General features: G+C 45.2%; 1 protein-coding gene and 1 long non-coding RNA gene across 5 annotated transcripts; one reads left to right on the top strand and one right to left on the bottom strand.

Moving 5' to 3' along the window:
- Positions 1-555: 555 nt before the first annotated feature.
- Positions 556-12419, bottom strand: NEK2 (NIMA related kinase 2). Its single transcript, XM_014834933.3, has 8 exons — positions 12171-12419; positions 11149-11366; positions 10354-10594; positions 8131-8213; positions 7254-7380; positions 6138-6357; positions 4330-4455; positions 556-1344 (listed from the first exon to the last, which is right to left on the bottom strand). The coding sequence occupies exons 1-8, from the start codon at positions 12264-12266 to the stop codon at positions 1118-1120; spliced, it is 1338 nt and encodes a 445-aa protein (XP_014690419.1). The 5' UTR covers positions 12267-12419; the 3' UTR covers positions 556-1117.
- Positions 12420-12513: 94 nt separating this feature from the next.
- On the top strand, positions 12514-22241 carry LOC123280672 (uncharacterized). 4 transcript variants are annotated; one of them, XR_011498163.1, is made up of 7 exons: positions 12557-12641; positions 15276-15386; positions 15644-15758; positions 15844-16107; positions 18525-19143; positions 20163-20352; positions 20617-22241. It is a non-coding gene; the product is annotated as an uncharacterized lncRNA (long non-coding RNA). The 4 variants fall into 4 exon arrangements; XR_011498164.1 differs by lacking the exon at positions 15276-15386 and having other exon boundaries at positions 12514-12641; positions 18945-19143; XR_011498162.1 differs by lacking the exons at positions 15276-15386; positions 15844-16107 and having other exon boundaries at positions 12514-12641.
- The last annotated feature ends 256 nt before the right edge of the window (positions 22242-22497 follow it).

Consider the following 22497-nt stretch of genomic DNA (forward strand, 5'->3'; position numbering starts at 1 on the left):
TCCTGTGCACTGTAGGATGTTTAGAAGCATGCCCAACCTCTACCTACTAGATGCCAGTAACACCCTCCCCCCAATCATTACAATTAACAATGTCCCCAGGGGCCAGCCCAGCGGCACAGAGGTTAAGTTTGCCCTCCGCTTCAGTGGCCCCAGGTTCACCAGTTTGGATGCTGGAGGCAGACCTATGTCCCACTCCTCCAGCCAGGCTGTGGCAGGCATCCCACATATAAAATAGAGGAAGATGGGCACCGATGTTAGCTCAGGGCCAGTCTTCCTCAGCAAAAAGAGGAGGATTAGTGGCAGATGTTAGCTCAGGGCTGATCTTCCTCACAAAAAAAACAGTCTCTAGACATTGCTAAATGTCCCCCGGGGGGGGCGCAAAACTGCCCCCAATTAAAGACCACTGCCTTAGATGGACTAATGAGAAGAGTGGTGAACTGCCATCACAGCCCTGTGAGCATCAGATCCATGTTCTTGTCCCTACCCTCCAATGCCTTTGAATCATAAACAGACTCCCTCCAACTAAGAGAACGACAAATGCAAGAGACGTAAAGATAGGAAAACTTAAGAATTCTTTTTATTTAGTGAGAAAGAGGCAGGTAGATGACAGCCAGCTCACATACTGTTAAATAGAATAAAAAGGAAAAAAAGAATATAGACATCAGTGATAAATTTTCACAAAAGGTGACAGATTTGCACTACAGAGCAATGGGGTATTTTCTAAGCTCAAGAACATTTAAAACCTCAGACTTAAATTTTAAACCTAGACAATTGTAAGCATACCACTCAGTCATTTAGAACTGGGTAAATATTCTTTTCCTAACATCATTTCCCCCGACATTTAGAAGGTAACATTTCATGTCCCAGTAGTAATCACACACAGGATTCAAAGCCCAACCATCCAAAAAAGGGTCATTCTTTCTATAAAGTGTTCTTTAAAAAAGAAAGAAAAATTAAAGACGTGGACATTTTTACAACTGTTGCTGAAGAACAGCAAAAGCTATTCCAAAATATCACGCTCACTGTACAAAGAGGCTCGGCTCACGGAACCAAGCACACGGAGCTGCAGCCCCTCAACGCCCGTCTTTAAGGGGCGGGCGCCCCTAGCCCTGCTCGGCTAGCGCATGCCCAGCACCTGCCGGCTCTTGAGCTGGTAATGCCTCTCCAGGTCCGACAGCGCCTGCGCGCGCAGCTGGGCGGCTTGCAGTCTCTTTTTCAGGTCTCTGCACTTGGATTTGGAGGCGAGCTGACTCTCAGAATTCTCGTTCCTCACCATGTTCTCTTTACTTTCCCCACTGAAATGAACTTTCTTCTTAATCACCGAGGATGGAAGATCAAAAAGTTCTTTAGAAAGAGAAGAGAAAAAGAGTTTTGAGTTACTTGAACGGGAGTTCAACTCCTCCATCCTTAGACGTATCAAAACTATTCTTTCAGTTCACCTTCGACATCTGGATACCGGTCTTATTTTCTCCGGGTAGGAGGTGGGGGCACGAGGCTGGCAGAAATCAATCAGCCTTTTAATCCATAGCACTAGAAAAATAATTCTAAAAGGTGCCAAAAATCAAAGAACTTATGTTTTTTTCTCTTAGCAATCAACTTTGTTCTTAAGGTTAAATGCACTGGGGATTATGGGTCACAATATAAAACTTATGGAAATCAATGGTATTTATCTCTATTCTTGAAAACAAGTGTGTTCTATCTAGAACACATTACTTCCAGAAAAGTCTGGAAGCAGAAGCTCCTTCTTAGGGAGAGCACCTACAGTTTTGGTTAAATATTCAAGAACACATTTCAAAGCAGCTTAATTGACCAGAAACTTGTTTCAAAAAGAACCTAAACAAATTCAGTGTGGAAAACGTAAATCAAGAAGAGTATAGTGAAAAACGTGAATTGTGTTTTTTACATGAAAAAAATTTAAAGTGGTAACTCTATTAGCTACTGACAGAGCTATCTAGAGGTTGGGGACTTGCAGGTTTGAGTTCCAGAACCCTTTTATTTTTCCTTTGTGTTCATTTAAAAGAAATATGTTCAAATATTTACTGGGCTCATGGTGTGCACCATTGTGGACCAAACAAAGGCCCTATTCTAGAAAGAGGAGATAGACCGTAAACAAATAAACTAGTGCACATGAGGAATATCTCAGGGTGATATGTGCCTTGGGGAAAAATAACACAGAGAAAGGGGGACAGAAGTGCTGGGTAGTGTTAGCAGTGAGGAAAGCCTCATAATAAGGTGACCTGAGCAGAGAGCTGATGAAAGCGAGGAAGCAGGAAGCCAGGGGTGGTCTGGAGGAATTGTGCTCCAGGGCAAAGAAACCACGCACTGAGGGAGAGGTAGGCTGCGCGGAGAAATGCTGCCTTCCTGCGGCTGGGACTTCCTATTTCACACATTGTTTCTGGGCAAAGCACACCTGATTGCCAGACCCTAACCTATTGTTTCAGATAGATCCCCCTTTCACTACCACAAGTACACAGTACAAGCTGGTATACGTTTGTAAACCAACTATGTAAATTCTGGTAAATCTTACTAATGGGATAATTTTATAAGAAAGAAAAGTGTTTACAAAAAGAATCAATATTTCATCAAAGAGAAGAATTAGTGTTTCATTAAACAGACTAAGAACATCTTTAAAGAAGATGCTGCTGCTTACTGTGACGATCTTGATCTATTTATGACGTTTTCCTGCTGTCTGAGTTTTACAGCCCAAGGACAGGGACGGGATATTTCCAACTGTCCCGAGTTCACAAGGACACCCAGTCCCCGTTGCTTTGTTGCTTATTTTAAGGCTCTGACACACTCAGCACTTTAAAACATCACCTAGCTCCAGAGGATACTCATGCCTACAGCTCATTTTAAGTGTTTGCCATGATCCGCATACAGGTAGATTCCTATACCTACCTATGAAACCCACCATCCTCCTCCAGCTCTTTTCATCTTTTGCTCAAAGACTCTCAGGGTGAGATGTAAATAAACTCTTTAACTGGAAGAGCCATCCCCAATAGGGCCTTCAGGAATTCTCGGCAATGGGTTTCATGCATGAAACTCGCTCAGATAAAAATTTCTCCTTACTCTATCACAGTAATCATGATTTACGTCTATTTTGTCATTATAGATGGCAGTGTGGAATCTAAGAAAAGCCGAAATAAGTATCACAAAAATACTGAAATGGCAGATAGCAATATTGAGAAAAAAGAAACAAGATATTCTAACAGAGATAAAGCCACAGTTTTATATAATCTTTGTTCCATTTACTTTCATCACTAGGTTCATCTATTTCCATCATTTAACACTATGAAGTTATTGTAATCATCAAATTAACTTAGTTTTCTTTGTTCTATTTTCAAAATGCTGTCATGCTCACTGAAATGACCAAATTCTCTCAATTTATTCAAGATGGAAATGACAGCCTTCACAGATGCTGTCCTACATGGTATGAGGGAGCCATAAGAACTCTAAGTTTCATTGGAAAATTCAGACACTCAATTTTTCAAATCAATAAAAGACTTTTAAAAATAATTTGTGTCACAAAGAAATCAAGAGAAAAGATGTTTAACACTTTGCATTTTCTATCATCTTAAGAGTAGGTTAAATTAGACTTGGGGTTTCTGTGAAACGGAGAAAGCCTGTCAGAGGATGGCTCACGGGTCCACGCTGACCATGTCTCACCAGAGCAGAGCGATGGGATGACGCCCACAGAAAAGCAGGGCCCTGGGAAGGCTGCCGGTCTACATGCTAGACTCTGAAAAATGAGGGAAACACAGACAGCTCCACATAACAGAGCGTATGGAGATAGTAAACAGCCAAATTTTGACAGACACATGTTACAATTTCAACAGGTCTTAGCAAAGATCCCAGAGTGGTGGCCTGTTCTACAGTTGGCTTATCATGCTCTTTAAGCCTGACTTTCTATGAAGGATGTGGCATGTATTATTTGGTCATGTGGCAACAGTAAAATGCTAGGATTTTTACTTGAAAATGGAGAGCAACATAGAGTTTTGATAACGTACCCAGAGAAAAATCTGAAAGGCACAGCATTTTTTTAAATGTCCTAATTTTTAAAGATAAATATCAAATACTAAACACATAGTTTGATAGGGGAAGTAAAATGGAAGATGAAATCATTATGACTCACTGCCTCAGGTCTATGAACCCAGCAAGCAAATCACTCTATCACAGAATTCTTACTTCTCCTGAAATGCATATATGCAATTAACTGCATCTTAAAATTCAAGACTTTGCAAATGAAAAGGCTGCGAAAGACACCGTGGGGGCAAAGCCGATTTCCTCATCGGCAGCAGCAGCTTCTGTTTACTGAGCTGACTCTCACACCTGGTCTGCTCGCCAGCGACAGGAACTTGTGCTCCTTCAGCAGGCTGTAATTCTTCAACAGACTGTCTGCTCTAGCCAGTTTGTCCTCAGCCAGTCTCTCACGAACACAAAGCTCACGTTCCTTCTCTGTAAAAAGGGAATGAAGAGGAAAGAAAGAAATTAACAAGCGGATCTGGGTATAAAACAATTTACGTTGGATAATCTTATTGCTTGTCCTTGTCACTAAGACTAGCGTGCCTGAGCAGCGATTAGTAATGCTCTGTGAAAGGATTCTCACCATACAGCCCAGCCATCGTGATTGTGCTAGTTTTTAATTCAGCATTTTAGTATGTTGTATGCTGTCTCAGGTTTTCTTACTAGGACTGGTTTAAGCACAAGTACAAAGTTAGTTTCAACCCTGGGCATGTTGTGTACAAGTAACTCACTGGGGAAAACAAAAAACTAAAGCCATCTCTGGTCTCCACTGAAAAGGGTTAACAGTTCATTTTCCGAGAGTTACCCGGCCTCACAGTACAGACCTTCCTTCTTATGGGTGAATGACAGCACCCAAATAGAGGGGAATAAACCACAACTCAGTTAGGAGGTGCTCCTTTAGATCAGTAACAAAGGCTATTATTTATTCATGGCCCAGAATTCAGAAAGTTCAGATTTCAGTTTTTTTTTTCATTTTTATTTTTCGCTTTTTCTCTCCAAATCCCCCTGGTACATAGTTGTATATTTCAGTTGTGGGTCCTTCTAGTTGTGGCATGTGGGAGACCGCCTGAACGTGCTGATGAGCGATGCCATGTCGGCGCCCAGGATTTGAAGCGGTGAAACCCCGGGCCGCTGAAGCGGAGCGCGCAAGCTTAACCACTCGGCCATGGGGCCGGCCCCTAGATTTCAGTTTCTATATGAAATTATACAACACTGGGGAAAGTTTTAATAAAAACTTTTTTTTTTGACAGAAGAGTCAAAAAAACGTTCCTGGGTGAGCACAGGTCGTACCTCCACAGAAAGCACATCTCATGGCGCTATGCAATCATCATTAGGAAGGAAAACGTTAACGAATGCATTGGATGCTTATAAGCACACTTAAATAGAAAAAAACTTATAAGCTTTAAATTGGGCATAAAGCCGCAGAAGTGAAATCAGTGAGCCATGAGGGCGGTACGGGACAGTCACAGCCCCATCACTCCTCTCTTCATGTTACGAACAGCCTCACTCTGCCACTACCTCACATAATCCTAAAACCCTGGTAACAGCTCCCACTTTAGTGGAGCAGAAGGATTTTCAACATGAAAAACTAATTAGCACCCAATCACTTAATACCCATCGGAGTATTGTTTGTAAACCTAGACTATCTTGTACCTACATTCTCTACTGAATTGGCTCAAAAATATCTAGTCCTATGTCCTGGAGGATTTGAGACCTGGACTGTGTTGGAGCAGCCATATCAGAAGGTAGAGGTCATGGTTTTCACTATGGAAGGCAGCAAATTCTAAGATGTTCCTTCACAATGGAAAAACTTTAGGGTATATATATTGAGGAAGAGAAAGAAAAAGTAACTCTACAGTAGAGTATGATGGCTACTGCGTTAAGGCCATCACAGCGAGCGCCCAACAATATAGAGAGAGTAACCATCTCAGAGAAGCAGGCTGAACACGAAGGCACCAGCAAGCTCAGTTTCCGTATTCTACAATACATATTTCGGTTTCTCAAGTATTTATGAGAATGTTCTAATAGAACACACACATATAAAATGCTCGATTTTCACACACATCACAATAAGCTTCCCGTAGCTCTCTTGGCTTCGCCCCGTTCAGACTTACGCTCCAGGCGTTCTTCTCTCGCCTTGAGGGCTCGCTCCCGCTCCTGCAACTGTATTTCCTTCAGTTTCAGCTCACTCCGCACAGGGCTGGACTCCTGCAACTTGTCGGGTTCTCCCAGTCGTCGCCCTCTTCTCTCAGGATTTCTTTTCTCCTCTTCTGCAACCAAGTCTGCTATCAAAGGATTCTCAAGAATTTCTTCAACAGAAGGTCGATGGTAATCCTTGGAAAAAATATTCAGTGTTACAGTCAGATTTCATAACAGAATATTCATCCGAAAAGAGCAGTCACATAAAAACGGCATGTATTTCCAAGCCAAAAGAAAAGACTCCCTTAAGGATGAGTCTTAAACACCTGAAAAATAAGGTCACTGGTGACTTTAACTCATGAGGTTCTGGGTCCACAAGGTAATACAGATTTGAACTTACCTTTGCCCCCTTTAACCTGGAGGGCTCGAGCCCTGTGCTGGTGCTGGTGGCATGGCTAGGGTCTGCTTTAGCACAAGTACTGCCCTTGCGTCTCTAAACTACTCGAAGCAGGATGCTCTCTCACTGACCTCAATCCCATACTTCACCTGTTTCTTTCTTTGTAATCCCACAGCATTTCACTTCTGCTCTTACGTCAGCCTGATTCCTAGGACATCTCCCTCCCCATCCCACGGCCGGATTTTTCCCACATAATCTCTTCGTTCGAGTTATTTCCCCTCTGCTCTTGTTAGCCACCATTCCCCCTCCCCATCTCGAATGGTCTTTAATCTCCCAATTGAAGCTAGAGGTAGAGTGATAGAGTCTTATTTCTGGCCCCTTCCCGTACCACCTGCCACTCTGAGGTAGGTGAGAACAAGGGGAACTGGGGATTTGGATCCTTTTCGCTGTCTTTCTTTGCTACCAACCATCTGTTAGCAGGGCAGAGTGGGAGGAGACATGAAGCAAGCACAGAAGGTAGGGCAGCAAGGAGACGCAATTTGCCAAATTTACATATGTTTTCACTTGTGGTAACAGCGTAGATTTAGCTAAGGAACTATATTTAATGTTTCTTCAGTCTCATGGCTCTACGAGAACATATACTCAGAAATTTAATTGAGAGATAGAAACAGACAAGATAATCTATAATCTTTACCTTTAAATTTAACATCCTTGTAATAATGTCATTCAATTCATCAGAGTAACGATATGGAATTCGCCTGAATTTGCCTTCTCTGATCTTTCCAGCTAGCTCTTTCTGGTTGAAAGCTGTAAATGGAGGCCTGGGGGGGAAATTTTTTTAAATGTAGAAATGAAAATATATAATAGGAACCAAATCAAGGCACAGCTGAAGTTCCAGTTTGTATTTATGTTTCTACTGCCGAGCTTTTCTTCTACAGCGAAGTTTCCCAGTCTTGGCACTGCTGACGTTGGGGTCCTACGCTTCTTTGTTGTGGGGGCGGTCCTGGGCAGCGGAGCGCGTTTTGCAGCGTCCCTGGCCTCTATCCACAAGATGTCAGAAGCAGTCCCCAGTTGTGACAACTGAAAATGTCTCCAGATATTGTCAAATGTCCCATGGGGGCAAAACTGCTCCCCCCTCCCTGGTTGAGAACCACTGCTCTACAGAATAGTTTAGAAGGGTAAAAATGAAAAGAGGGGAAAGAATTGGAGCGCTTTCTGATCTCCAAGTCCCCAGACCTCTCCCCGAGATCTTTGTCGCATCTCTTCCATCCCCTTACAGTGGCTGTACGTCACCCGCCTGGCCTGCGTGCTCTCCCCTCGAGCCAAGCATGAGTGTGACGGGGAAGCAGGGAACCGCCTTCGGAGCTGGAACAAGTCAAGATCCAGCCTCATGGCTTAAAATATTAATTTGTAAATAATTGTTTCAACCTGTCCATCTACCTTAATTTTAACTTAGTTTATAATTCTTTCAGACTTGAATATGCATGGATGTTCAAAAAGCTGAACCCAGTGAAAGGTGACAGAGCTCTCTGAGTGCAAACCTCAGACTAGAAATCTGTCTTCATACTTACATTAGTGCACACAATTCATACAGCAAACAACCTAGTGACCAGATATCCGATTTCTCATTGTATGACATGCGATTCATTTGTTCCTTAAGAGGGAAAAAAGGTAAGAAAGTAGAAGGATTTAAAACTCTATTTTGTTTGAAAACTTATAAAATTACCCCTGAGATAAAAATGGAACCTTAAAAACTTTGGTTATATTCAATCAAGGGAAAAAAAGGAAGAAATTTTCAAATAAATATTTTATACTGCTAACAAAAATTTCAAATACAAGAGGCTGCTTCAGCTTACATCAGATCTTGCATCATAATAACAAAAAATGGTATTCTATACTTTATCTTCAAATTCATATTGGAAAAAAGACAATGATCTTATCCTAATATGCTTTGTCATATATAATTCATTCACTTATTCGTCATTCACAAACATTATATTAAGTGTTACTATAGGCGAGGCACTGGTAATTCAAAGGTGAATATGAGAGACCTCTACCCTCTACCCTCAAGGCATTCATAATCTAGAAACTTCATTTTAAAAGAACCAGAGAAAATTCCAGAATAACCAAAACATGTATCTAGCCCACATTTAAATGGATATAGACATAAAAAGGTAACTGAATTATTCAATTATACATTTTTTCCTTAGTCCACTGTGTAAACCACCACAGTAAGAAACATTCTCATTTCCTGTTTTAACGTTTGCCCTCCTCCTATACTTATAGTAAAACCAGTCTACATAGCTCCTGTTTTCAAGAGGGCACAGGGGCAAGTACCAAAACACAGAGGAGTCTTCTTAGTGTCTTAAAGTACAACAGGTGAGCCTAAAACCACTTCCTGACAATCAATGCCTTAGGGAAGGCTGAACTGATCTAATTGCAAGGGCAGGTGGGAAATGGAACAAAAGAATTGTGCGGGTTTCAAATTTTCCAAGAACCACTTCTAGATAATTTTCCTTTATGTTAAAGGCTTTCTATTTGGAATTTGATCCGGTGAGAAAATGACACTGTTCTGCCCATGCCTAATCTTAGTCAAAAATAAAATCATTAATTAACAAGCTTTATACTGTAGTCAGTTCAGTTAACATAACTAAAAAAGATTTAGAAAATCCTAGAAATATTTGTGGACTCCTAAAAAAGTTAATAAATACCTCTCCATCTTCATCTGCTCAGATTTCATCTACAGCACACTGGTGCTATCCCTTATTGATTCAGGCTTTTTAAAAGCCATCAGACAATATCTAGAGAGTCATAAACAGTTCATAGCCTTTCACCCAGCAATTTCATTTTGAGACCTATCCCCCAAGGAAATAACCAAAAAGGAAGAAAAGATAATTCTTACAAAGATATGCCTGGCAGTCCTCCTTAGAATGGTAGAAATTTTGGAAACAAAATATCTAGCAATGGAAGAAACAGGTAAGTGAAGTGGATGGTCTCTGCCGTTCCACTGAAGGAAAAGGCAACAAAAAAAGAACAAGTAGAAAAAGTTAACACTGTAAAAACGTTATCTGAAGTGAGTGAGCCTCCTGAACCCAGGATCTCCACACACAAGAATCATCTAGAGTCTGTTAAAATATAGAGGCCAAAATAAAAAGGTGAGGGGAGGGGCAGAGGCAGAGTGCAAGGACCTGTCCAGAGATCCAAATTCACTGGATTTGGGGCCCAGGACTCTGCATTTTAAACAAACACTCCAAATGAGTCCAAGCTGGTGTCCAGGACCTATGGCACTTTGAGAAACGCTGCTCTTGAGAGCAGAGACAAAACCTAGCTCATCTTTGTAATCCCACAGCTTAGCACCTGGTAGTCACTCAATAAAACCTTACCTGAATTGCTGATATAGAGGAGTTTAATGGTCTGGCGGTCCATTTGGAAAATATAAATTTCAAAGGAAACAGTATCATTAATTGTTGGCTGTTGGATATTAGTAAACAAACTAACAAAAAGCTCAATTTCTATGCACTTGAATGCTTGCATTAAGATGTTAAAAAAGAATGTAAATTCTGGGGCTGGCACGCTCAGCTGCAGGTGGCCCAGTGTTTCGTTAGTTCGAATCCTGGGCGCGGACATGGCACTGCTCATCAGACCACGCTGAGGCAGCGTCCCACATGCCACAACTAGAAGAACCCACAACGAAGAATACACAACTATGTACCGGGGGGCTTTGGGGAGAAAAAGGAAAAAATAAAATCTTAAAAAAAAAAAAAAAAAAAGAATGTAAATTCTGAGATACTTACAGGAGACATGTAATAAGGGGTGCCAACAAATGTCTTTGCAAAACTTGTATCATGGTTTAATATTCTAGCTAGCCCAAAGTCTCCAAGCTTAACGTTTTGCTTGCTATCCAGAAAAACATTGGCTGGTTTCAGGTCCCGATGCAGTACAGTATGACCACCGTCACTTCGTCTGTGACATTCCTTTAGGGCCAGAGTCAGCTGAGTCATCACTCGAAGAACAAACTCTTCATCTAAGTATTGTCTGAAATCAAAGCAGTTATAAAGCATATAACATCTGAATAAAACCATTACAAAGATGGGATGATGCGAATTATCTAGTTTTCAAAGTACACAAATAGGGGGGCCAGCCCGGTGGCCCAGCGGTTAAGTTCACACGTTCTGCTTCGGTGGCTCAGGGTTCGCTGGTTCGAATCCTGGGCGCGGACAGGGCACTGCTTGGCAAGCCATGCTGTGGCAGGCGTCCCACATATAAAGTAGAGGAAGATGGGCACGGATGTTAGCACAGGGCCAGCCTTTCTTAGCAAAAAGAGGAGAATTACTGGTAGATCTCAGCTCAGGGCTAATCTTCCTCAAAAAAAAAAAGAAACAAAGTGCACAAATAGGGAAATAAATTATTTTGATGTGAAATACAGGTGTTGATTCACCAAGGATTTTCTAAAGTACTGTGGCCCCATCAAACAAATACAAGAACACTCTTTCACATTTCTAAGTACTTTGTCCCTGATCCTAAAACAGGATGCTTAACAGAAACGAAACTAGGCCCATTTTCAGCTTACACTGAAAAGATAAATTTACCTTTCCTTGGTTCCCTTTGTAATTACACTAGCCAGGTCCCCTCCTTCGCAATATTCCATTACAATGTACAGTGTTGTGTTGGTTCGGTCAATAATTCGATCATAGTAACGGACGATGTTTGGATGTTTCAGTTCACGGAGCAAATTCACTTCAGAAACAAGCATTTGTTTCTCAGCTTCTGTCATGGAGCCATAGTCAAGTTCTTTCCAAACTAATATCTGAAATAAGAATTTCCAAGGTATGAATGAATGTTCCAAAATTTAAAATTTACAAAACTTACCTTGTCTATTAAATAGATCCTACAGTCATTATCACCTAATTTAGTTTAATGATCTTAAGGACCCCTGAGTTTATTTCCATAATCTTCCTCTAATTTTTAAGCTGTAAATGGTGCCATGGGAGAGAGGGCGATGAGAGACCTCAGGCCTCCCCCAACGCCCTACCCTCCCTCAGTTGCTTTGTGAGAGGTTGGCAAAAGGTACTTTGGTCAAAGCTGGAGGATAGGCAAAGTCCCTGACCATCCCAACCTGTCAAGCTTTTCCAGGGTGAGAGACCTTAGGAAAGATCCCTGCATCAGTAGCGAGGCAGTTTCCTCTCCGCTGTTTCTTTCTGTACAAGGTCTACATACACACTGGGAAATATGAATCAATAATCAGAATAATGGATAGTTTAAATGAGTTCTAACTGCAAGACATAGAGCTCCAGTTCTGGTGGTCCTGCCCCTTTCTCATGTCTGAGAGGGCTGCCCTTCTCTAAAAATAGCTCGGGAGTCAGCTGTCATCAATGGAAGGTCCTTCGCAGGTCACAGACGGACGAGAAAGGAAAAAAGACAGAAGAAATGTAGTGCATCACAAGACGCAGTCTCCCATCCCTTGAGCGACCCAGGACAGACGCAGGCCTGGGGAAGATGGCTGACTCTTCTGGGCACCCTGCTTTCGAGATCCACACCCCCAGGCCTCTCGCTCCCCGCCGGCGGCGGCGGGCGCAGCAGGGGCGGGGACAGGGCAGGAGCCCGCGCTCACCTTGCCGTCGCTCTTCCTCCGGATCTTCTGGCAGCGGCCGTAGGAGCCCGTGCCGATGGTGTGCAGCACCTCATAGTCCTCTGCCCGCGTCGGCATGGCCGGGCCCGCCGCACGACTCTTGCAGGTCGCGCCGCAGCCCCAGAGCTGCAGCCTCGGACTCTGAGACCCCTCCAAGCCCCGCTGCCCGGCCGCCCCAGTGTCCAGCCCCGTTTAACCGTCGCGGGCCCTGGCCTCGCAGCCTATTGGCCCGCGGTCAGGTCGCTTCGTCTCTCTGATTGGCTAAGGAGAACACAACACCATAGGCATCCTGGGAAAAGCGTATCGCTAGGCAACCGCGGCGGCGTCGGTGTCGGCACCTGCCTTCCGCCTCTAGAGAGAAAGGGGCGGAGCTAAACCAAAGGAAGGGAGGGAGCTAGAAAGCGGCTGCAGGCAGGTCTCCGCGGTGCTATCCCACTGACTGAGGTCGCCAAGGTAAGCAAAGTCCACAGGTCTTTCTTCAGACTTCTTTGCACACTGCCTGAACCAACTGCCTTCTGACCTTTGCACTCTGACCCCTCACACTGCCCACTCTCCCCTCTCCGGTTCCTGTACCCTGAGCCTGGGCGGGGTCACGCTGAAGACTTGGCGAGAGCCAAGTACAGAGGGGAAAAGTACAGTCCCTCTGAAGGATGAGCGTATGAGTGCTGGCTGTGGTGCGGAACTGTGTCAAGCGCTTTACATGTATCGTTTCGTTTATTCCTCAACAGAAAGCTATAAAGCGGGAAGTAATGTTATAATTTCCCATGAGGAAATGGAAGCACAGAAAGGTTAAATTATTTGCTTTAGGTCCAACATCCAGGAGAGAAGAATCAATGCAAAAACAGTGGATACTCATAGTAATGATTTAGTTTACATATGACTTTAGGGTGCCGTCATCCTAGAGAGAATATGTATATACTTTTTACTGAGGTGTAGTTGACATACAATCTTATAGTAGTTTCAAGTGTACAACATAGTGATTTGAGATTTTTATATAGGGACTGTATTTTTGAACACCGAATTTCGAGGGCTGTTCAAATGCAGAGGGTGTGTACAACACCTCAGGGGAGAAGGTGGAAGGCCCTGATGTTTTGGAATACCAGAGAGAATATTATGGCTCTAAGGCAGAGACAGTCAAGTTTACCTTTAAGTCTCCTACAAGGAAATTTTTATTAGAAAAGACTACCAAATAGATTATTTGGGGGTGCTGAACACATAATTTAGAAGACTTCATTGAACATAGCCTCTTCTAGGCACTCACAAAAACCAACATTTTGAGCTCACCTAGCCGGTGGAACAGGCCCGTTTTTACCTGGGAGAGGAGCCCTGGAATTCTCCATCCAGGGCTGGATGGAGGATTATGTGCATTATCTGAAGGCTAATAATTTGGCAATAGATAAGTAGGTCAGTTTTCTTTAAATATCTGTTCAGCATGGGACAGAAAGGAACTTGATTTTCTATTAATAAGAATTACAAACCTCTTTATGTTAAAAATAAGGAATTTATTACATGTACTGAATATAACATAATTGAAATTGCCAGCCAGGAGAATTTTTAAAGTAACATTCAAGGGCACTGTCTTACCTCAAGGGAATGGAACCAATTTAGGTTTCAAAAGTTATGTAAGGAGCTACAAGTGGCTGAGTTAATTGGCATTATATTTTTTGTTTTAGTATCTCTTAAAGATTGACATCCATGGAGCGCTTTGGCTGGCCTGCCCCAAATCCAGTCCTCCACCTTCTCTCTGGCCACTCTTCTGCTCTTTATTTTTTTTTCTCCCCAAAGCCCCAGTCATAGTTGTATATCCTAGTTGTAGGTCATTCTAGTTCTTCTATGTGGGATGCTGCCACAGCCTGGCTTGATGAGCGGTGTGTGTGTCTGTGCCCAGGATCCAAACCAGAGAACCCTGGGCTGCCAAAGTGGAGCACGTGAACTTGACTACTCAGCCATGGGGCCGGCCCCACACTCTTCTGCTCTTATACTTTGCCCCAATGCCCCAAATCTTGCCCGCTTTCTCAGATCCACCACCAACATCACCACCATCCTCTTTGCACCTGTTATTCCATTTGTCTGGAATGCTGTTCACCACGCCCTGTTATTCACTCCCCCACCCCTGATCATGTCTGTCCAGAGGATACCACTTGTCTTTCAAGATTCAATGCCAAATTTCTCTCCTGTACTCTAGGAAGCCTTTTCTAGCATACTAGAACAAGCAGTTCCTCCATCTACAGTGTTCACAGACCCCTTTGTACATAAATCAACCCTTAACTTGTTATTTATCGTGCTTTATTTATATGGCTCTCACAGTAGCTCAACTCCAAGCTCCTTGTAGCCAGCATAAGTCCTGTAATAAAGGAGGCATGCAATAAATCTTCGTTAAATGAAAATATGAGAAAGAAGCTTGTTAATAATTATGCAAGGATTCAGAGTGAGCCCTCAAGTGCTCATGTTTCAAATGCCCCAAGCCCGATGGCAGAGACTACATATTGGAGAGAGGGCCATCCCAGGAGCGTGGAGAGTGGCTCCTAGGCACATCTGTTCATTCAACAAATATTTATTGAGCACTTACTACGTGGCAGGTATAATGATAGGCATTGATATGCTGGGTGTTCATTAAAAAAGAGACAACAGGGCCACAATGACAATGATAAAGAAAAGCGTGACATAGGCATAGCATGACAAACCCTAATGACCAGCCAAAGTTAGCCCATATCATTGGGTGGGAGTGAGGGGCAGGACAGCCCAGCGGAGACCACTGGACACCAGAGCGTAAAGAGACATTGGTGGCTAGGAGCATGTGGAGGCCAATCAGGAACTTTATAGGAAACAACCCATACCCTGCCACTTCCTCTCTCCTTGCTTCATAGTATGCCCATTCCATAAGGCTCAGCTCATGCCCAGTTTCTTCCCTTAAATTTCCCCTGACTGCCTTCAGCCTGCTGTGATCTCCTAAAAGAGCAATTAACTGTGTTCTTTACTCATTTAGAATGTGCCATATACTAATCTATATGACTAGCTTCTCATGTGTTTCTATCTTATGTGACATATGAAATTGAAAATTTATCCTTCAATGAATGTAAATTGAAGCTCTGCCAGGTGCTGACGATACCCCAGTGAGCAGGACTGACGTGCAGCCCTGGAGGTGGAGCAGGTAGCTGCACACAAGAACGCAGGGAAACTCAGCCGTTACAAACCGTGGTAAGAATGCAGGAAACAATGGACTGAGACAGAAACTGAAGATTACGTTTAAACAGAGAAGTAAGAGAGGAGCAGTTCCGTGAGGGTGGGGCCAAGGCTTGCAGTTCTCTATAACCACTCTCCCATACCCAGGGTCTAATTCACTGTCTTCACAATTTTCTTCTTGAATGTTCTCATGTGGTCAGTTTTCATTTAAATTTGGTGAAATCTCAGATGAAGAGATTATTGGCATCATGTGTGTGTTTTCTCCTCCCAAGTGTTTTACAGGTATTCCCAGAGACACCAACTAATTTTTAAAAGAAGATATTTGGGAGACTAACGGGCATCTCCAACTTACCCTGTTCAAAATCAACCTCCTGATCTTGGCCCCAGGTTTGTTAGACTGGCCGTCTTCTTCATCTTCTTCATCTTAAGTAACTAATGCATATAATTTTGTTGTTGATTGTTTAATTCACAGGCAGCATCTCCAGCACCTAAAACATGCCTGGAGCTTAGTAGGCACTCGATGAACATTTGTCCATTGAACGAACAAATGGAAGAAGCCATACCTCATTGCCCTCAGCTTCCCTTTTTATGTTACATTAAAGAGCCACAAGGGGGCTGTACATCACTCCATAACAAACAAGGAGCCAGCAAACCCACGTGGTCCACCCTCGGAAGCCTGTCCTTACAGGAACGCCGAGAATTGCATATTGAACATTTCAAATTTCAGACAAGAAAGGTGTGTGTCTTATCTCCACAATTACTTAGAGCAATCTGAAATTAGGGACTATGGAAATTCTTTAAAGTGCCTGATAAAGATTTCTAGAAAGAAAAAAAAAAGGAGATGTTTGTTCATAATAGAAGCTAAAAGATGTTAAAGAAAAATGCATGACACACGACGTGCTCGATAAATAACCAAGTTCTAGAAGAAAGGATGAGATGTTATGGAGCCTAGCCCTAATAGCGACACATCACTGATATAAACAGAAGGACAAGATGCAAACTAAGACACGGCTTTGGATTAATGGCAGGCACCTGATGGAAGAATATGGTTCTTTGAAACCAAATAGTGCTTTGTTCTGAGCTTCACCACATTTTAAAGAGGGATAGTGTCAAACTTGCACCCAAAGTTACAAGTTAGGGCAAGGCTGACTTCTGTTCTGTACAAGGATAAACTTTCAGACAAAGAGCCATTCACAAATTTCACATGGCTTTTCATGATATGTATAAATTCAAGGTATTTGTTGTCTCTAAGAATACTGGTGATATAAATTGCTTAAGAAGAATGTTAAAACTAATCATGGATACTGAGGCTGTAGCGTGTTCCTAAGGGACTTTAGAAGCTTTAGAGAACACTCCTAATTTTCCCTTAAGGGGGCAGCACAGTGAAGGTGTAGGAGCAGTGGGTGTGAGGCCTGGGGACCCAGGTTCTTCTGGTTCTGTTTTGATGAGCTGTGTGCCCTAGGGAATCCATTCCGCCTCTCTGGGCTCTACAAAACAAGAGAGATAATTTAAATGACCTTAAATGACCCTTCCAGCTTTACATGTTATGATTCTATCCCCTCTTCCTGAAAATTTACCAGCACTGCCATCAAAGCCAGAACGCTGCTCTGTTCAGCTCTTGGTTTGACCGCAGGAGACAGTTTTTATTAAGTAGCTATGTCTGCATTAGCTTTCTCAATACCCCTTCTCTTTGTTCTTTCCTTTTACCAGTAACAGACACAGCGACAGGTGCTGGGGATAGAAAGATGAAAACGCAGCCCTTGACCTTAAAGAGGTCCCCCTGGAAAGTTGAGCCAGCAGATCAACTACCTCTATGCAGTGTGAGACCCACTCTGGAAGAGCTCTGCCTAAATGCGGAGGGAACCCAGAGGGAGGAACCAGCTCTGATAAGGAAGGCAGGGAGTGCAGGTCAGGGAAAATGTCTCTGGGGGAGGTGACACGTGAACCACATCTAAAGGATAAATTGGAATTAGGAGAAAGGGAACTGTGGGCAAAAGCATGAAGGCATGTGGGGGTCCTGTAGGTTGGTGGACCAAAGAGTGGACGTGGTTACCTTGAGAGAACGGTGGTTAGACAGGTGAGCAGGAGGACCCAAGGGCTGAGGCAGTCTTCTGGAGATGATGGAGTCCCAGTGGAAGACTGGAGCAGACGAACATTACTAGGTTGTGCTCTAGAAAGATCACTGTGGTAACGCCATAGAGATGGCAGACGGGTATGGAGGTTATCGTAGCCACCCAGGGGGAAATGATACCTTCTGAATGAACACAGTGGCCATGGGAATGAAGAGAGGGGGGGAGCCCAGAACTATCTGGGAGGTAGATTAGAGGAGATGCAGGTATGTTGGGGAAATAGACCAACTCCTGGCTTGAGTGACCAGGCAGATGGCAGTGTCCTTCACTGCAGGAGGAAATGCTGGAGGAGGAACAGGTTGCAGTGGGGCACACCATGCTCATGTTGAGCCCAAGGGCCTATGGGGGAACTGGCCAATGGGCAGTTGGATTCAAGGTCGCAGCAGAGCAGTCTGGGCTGGAGATAGAGAGCTGGGAGTAGGCGGTGACAGAAGCCAGGGGTGGGAATGAATATGCCCCAAGAATGGCAGAGAGGGACGGGAGATAGGAAGGGAATCTGGAGGTTTAGTGGGCAGGAGCAGGAAGAAAAGCCAGCAAAGAAGACCAAAGAAAGCGACCAAAGAGGTAGGAGGCAATACGGAAATGACTTGTAACCCAGATTCCGAGGGAGGAGATGGTTTTAAGACTGTGGGAGAGATCCACACTGCCAGATGTTGCAGGAAGAGCAAACAAGGTCAGGCCAGAAATGAAAACGCCAGATTTGGTCATTTGGAGAGTCTAGGTGACCCACCTAAGAGCATTTTCAAGTCAAGGGGGCAGAAGCCAACCTGCAGGGGTCGTAGTAGGACCAGACAGTGAGGGAGGGTAGACTGTGTGTGTGTGTGTTTGTGTGTGTGTGGACAGCCCCAGGCAGCTTCCATGGCAGCTGTGGGCACTGCCTTCCTGCCTGTTTGCACCTTGGTCCTGTGCCCCCAGAGAAAGAGCAGCCTGACCTGGAGGCCTTCCCACGCTCATTGTCACCACACCCCTGACATGAGCCTGCAGTTGATTTCACGTTACATGCTCATGACGCGTCACCCCATAGGAATGCAGGATTCTTCACAGCAGACGCCTTCCCCATAGCAGCCGTGGATGAGATTCCCTGCTGGCTGCAGCAGCCTCTGTGAAGGCGGTGACCACGATGACCCAATGCAACCACAGAGGCCTGGGAAACGCTACGTTGGCCCACATTTGCTTACCGAGCAGGGTTCAGAAGAAGTCAGGGGAGGAACTTTGGTTTTGACTTTGAGGGGACAGAACCATAAGGCTTGGGCGCCAGCACGGGTTAAGTCTGTTCCGCCGTCAAGGTGCCTCTTGAGCTCCCAGATGCCTCCAATAGGCAACAGACTTGAATGTGGATTCACTCCGGAAGGAAGGGCCCCACGTTCTTTTTGTTGTTTTTCGGCGCTGATCCTTGACAAAGCCTGGCAGGGGAGTAACCTCAATGCCATTGCCTTTTGACAAGGGAGGACATCCCAGGGCAGACATGGAAAGGAACGTCTGCAGTGACAACCCGCTCCCTCCAGTCCTCGGCACCTGACTGGTCACTGAGCTCAGGCCAAGCACTGGGTAAACATCCTCTCACCCCATCTCGCAGCTGCCCCTGTGGAATCTACAAATGAGGAACTTGAGGCCCAAAGCTGTTAAATCATTGACTCGGGGTGGTGAGTAGCAGATACAAACAGAAGGCCAGGTGGGGTCCACCTCGGCACCCAGGATCTTAACAGCTAGTTTATGTGGCTTTCCTAGTTTCACTTAAGATGGAGGGGATTTGAGAAAATCAACAGCAGCAAGCCAATGTCTAGTTTAGGTTCTGTTTTAACAGCTGTGCCATGAAGCCTGGTGTCTGCCTGCTGACCAGGCTTTACTGTCCTTGCTGGACCCCAGAGAGCTGGCCGATTGCAACATTGTAACATGATGAGATCCCCAACGGGGCTTCTGAGCTCCTGCTCCTGAGTCACACTGACCTGGCCTGAGGCCACCACTCGGCCCTACACCCACAAGCTGGATGAGACCCCGAGCAGTGGGCCCCTGAGTCGCAGGCACGTCTCCTGGAGAATGGGGAACTAATGACTGCCTCACAGGGTTTCACTGAGTGTTGAGTGAAATAATGTATGTGGTGTCTGACCCACCGAAGGTGCTCCAGACGTGATAGCTATTATGGTTTTTAGTATAATTCTCTCACTGGGTGGAACCACAGAGAAAAACACAGCACTCTAGGCTTTCTGCTGCCTGCTGAGGCTCCAGGAGGGGCGTTCACACAGCTCCCCACGTGGCCACCCTGGCCGGCATTTCCGAGGACACACACTTCCCCAGCTGGGCTCCTTCCCCTGGCTTCTGCTTGGCAGACCCCCACATGGCATCCTGCCCTGGGTGGGTTCTCAAACCTGCCTTCAAGGGCATTCAAAGGCATTCAGGTGCACAGCTCTCATGACAAGACAGAGGAGCAAGGGGGAGGCACAGCTGTTTTGGGGTGGTTTTAAATCCACTTCCCCATCGATGAGCAGGTGCAAACAACTCCCCAGTGCCTGCCCCCCTTCTCTTGATGCTCTTACCACCCCCCACTTTTTCTTTCTCTTCCCCTCCTCACTACTGGTTCACTGCAGAGAGAGGCAGCCGTGGGGAGCTGAGGAGAGGAAAAGTCCTGGTCCCCAGCCCTCAGACCTAATTTCCTCCCTCACAGGCCGCAAGTTCCAGAACTGGCCTTACTCAGATCCCAGACATGATGCAGAGGCCTCACTCTTCCTCTCTTCTTTTTCTGGAAACATCTGGAAACTCCTCTGGGGAGATCTGCCACATGGCCTCTGGTGAACTTCAGACTTTCTGTATATTCTTCCGAAGTTCCTCGTTTGTTGGATATCATGAGAAATGACGTATGTATCTTTCTCCCAAATACGTAATTTGAACCCAAAGCACAATGTTCTTAGTTAAATCCCTGCTCTTAAAGAACCCAACACATGAAATCAGAATTCACCACACAGAGTAATTTGGGGAAGGGAATTATTGCTGATACAAACCACTCATTACTTGATAAAAGTATTTGATACTGATTATTTTAATACCCGTCTTCCAGAATGCTCCTAAAACATGGCTTAAATTGAAAGATAACTGTTTGCCCTTTTGTTTTTCTGGAGCAGTTTCATGGTGCACAGAGAGAAGATCTAATCTGAGGTCTGGGTGACTGTTGAACACACAGCTCTTCAGGCTCCTGCCAGGCTGTCGTGTCATCACGCTGCTGTCCTCACACTGCCCTCTGCCCTGGCAGCAGTGGAGGGCTGTCCTGGAGCATCTGGGGAGCCAAGGCCACAGTGCCACCCGGCATGATGATGTGGCCCACAGAGCCGGGAATGGTAAAAGCCTCTCGTCCATGCCAGACACTGTGCTACTCACTGTTTTTCACTCTTCACTGCATACCTGTAATCGGAGCGTTGGTTTATTCCCATTTCCTGGGAAAGAAAACCGAGGCTCAGAATGGTTAAGCCTAAGATCTCCAGCCACCATACCGGTTCTCACCAGGAAAAGAGAAAGCACGCCCACCCTACAGATTCTTGGAAGTCTGGCTCACTAATCCCTGAGAAAGCCCCCCAACACCACAGACCACGCAGAAACCGTATCACTCCTGCAAGCACTCTGGCCAGAACTGGGGCCTGCCGAGGGGACACGTCAGGAGTCAGGGCGAGCCTGGCTCAGTGGGTGTGCTCGTCACACTGGATGGCCGCATACCACGGGTAGGCATGAATGTGCATGTGTGCTTGCACACCCAGAGGGAGAGGTGCAGGTGGGGACGAGGGTCATTTTTACAAATGCAAAACCTGCAGCCTCCCCACAGAAAAAGGGAAGCCAGACAAAAACTGAACAGCTGGACCACAGCAAGCCCTGCCCCAGCGAGGAGCCAGGGCGGGACTCCCTGTGAGAGATGAGAAGGCCTTCACCCCACCCCCAGCCTCCCCTGGGCACACGGGGCTGGGGCAGGAACGAGACTGTTCGGTGCTGCCTGTTTGCCCAGGGACCCAGGCTGAAGGCAGCCCACCACTCTGCTATTTCCTCTCTGAGCCCCATCCCCCAGCAGTCTGTGATATGAGAGCCTGGCCGTGTGCCTGGCAGGCCCTGGCCTGGGCAAGGGGCTGACAGGAATAGGTATCTAGGCAAGGAAGGGTGGCACAGAGAAGAGCATCATGGGGCCTGGGAGGCCCGGGAGTCCAGGGTGTCAGGCAAGACCCAGTGACTCCCCGACGTCACACGTCATGGCAGACCTTGGGCTGTTTCGGTACCTGACAGAATTTCATCTCCATGCTAACGGTGAGGGAAGGGTCTGCTGCACACACCACCAGAGCGAGAAGATTATGGAGAAGAGGGTTCTAGAATTCTCTTAAGCAGCCCTGCCGTCTCCCAGGCCTGTGCTTCCTCATGTGTAAAAGGACAGTCAGCAGTACTCAAAGCTGTCAAGGGCATCAAAATCAAGGCAAATCTAAGAAACTGCCAGTCTTGAAGACCCCAAGGGACCATGACTATGATAACTAAGTGTCATGTGACACCCTGGATGCTATCCTGGAACAGAAAAAGGACATTAGGTAAAAATCTGAATCAAGTATGGACTTTAGTTAATAAAGTAACAACACTGATCCATTAGTTGTGACAAATGTAGCATGCTGATGTAAGATGTTAACAACAGGGGAAACTGGTGTGAGGTGTATGGGGACTCTGTGCTAGCTTCATAGCTTTTCTGTAAATTGAAAACTCATACAAAATAAAACATTTGTTTAAAAAGAAAAAAAGAAGAGTCAGCCTTACTGTCTTTAAGCTCTGGGAGCTGAGAATTTTGTTCTCCTTTACCAAGTGTGGATTTCTAAGACATCTTTTCAAGTGATTTGGCAGCATCTTGGCGCTTTCAATGATTAACAAGGGGCTGATGACAAGTGGTTCCTTACAGGAAGGCCAGCAGGGGTCCTGCCGGGCTCCTGCAGTCCGTGAGACTGGGACAGTGACACAGTGAGCATAATGTAGCCACTCTCCGGGGG

Source organism: Equus asinus, chromosome 25 (assembly GCF_041296235.1).
Source record: "Equus asinus isolate D_3611 breed Donkey chromosome 25, EquAss-T2T_v2, whole genome shotgun sequence".
NCBI lineage: Eukaryota > Metazoa > Chordata > Mammalia > Perissodactyla > Equidae > Equus > Equus asinus.

Bases quoted from the DNA above. Each gene is read 5' to 3' on its own strand.
- NEK2 (XM_014834933.3), bottom strand. From the start codon at position 12,266: ATGCCGACGCGGGCAGAGGACTATGAGGTGCTGCACACCATCGGCACG. The intron at 11,367-12,170 runs GTGAGCGCGGGC...TTCTTATTTCAG, and splicing joins GGAGGAAGAGCGACGGCAAG to ATATTAGTTTGGAAAGAACT. The intron at 10,595-11,148 runs GTAAATTTATCT...CTTTGATTTCAG, and splicing joins ACAAAGGGAACCAAGGAAAG to ACAATACTTAGATGAAGAGT.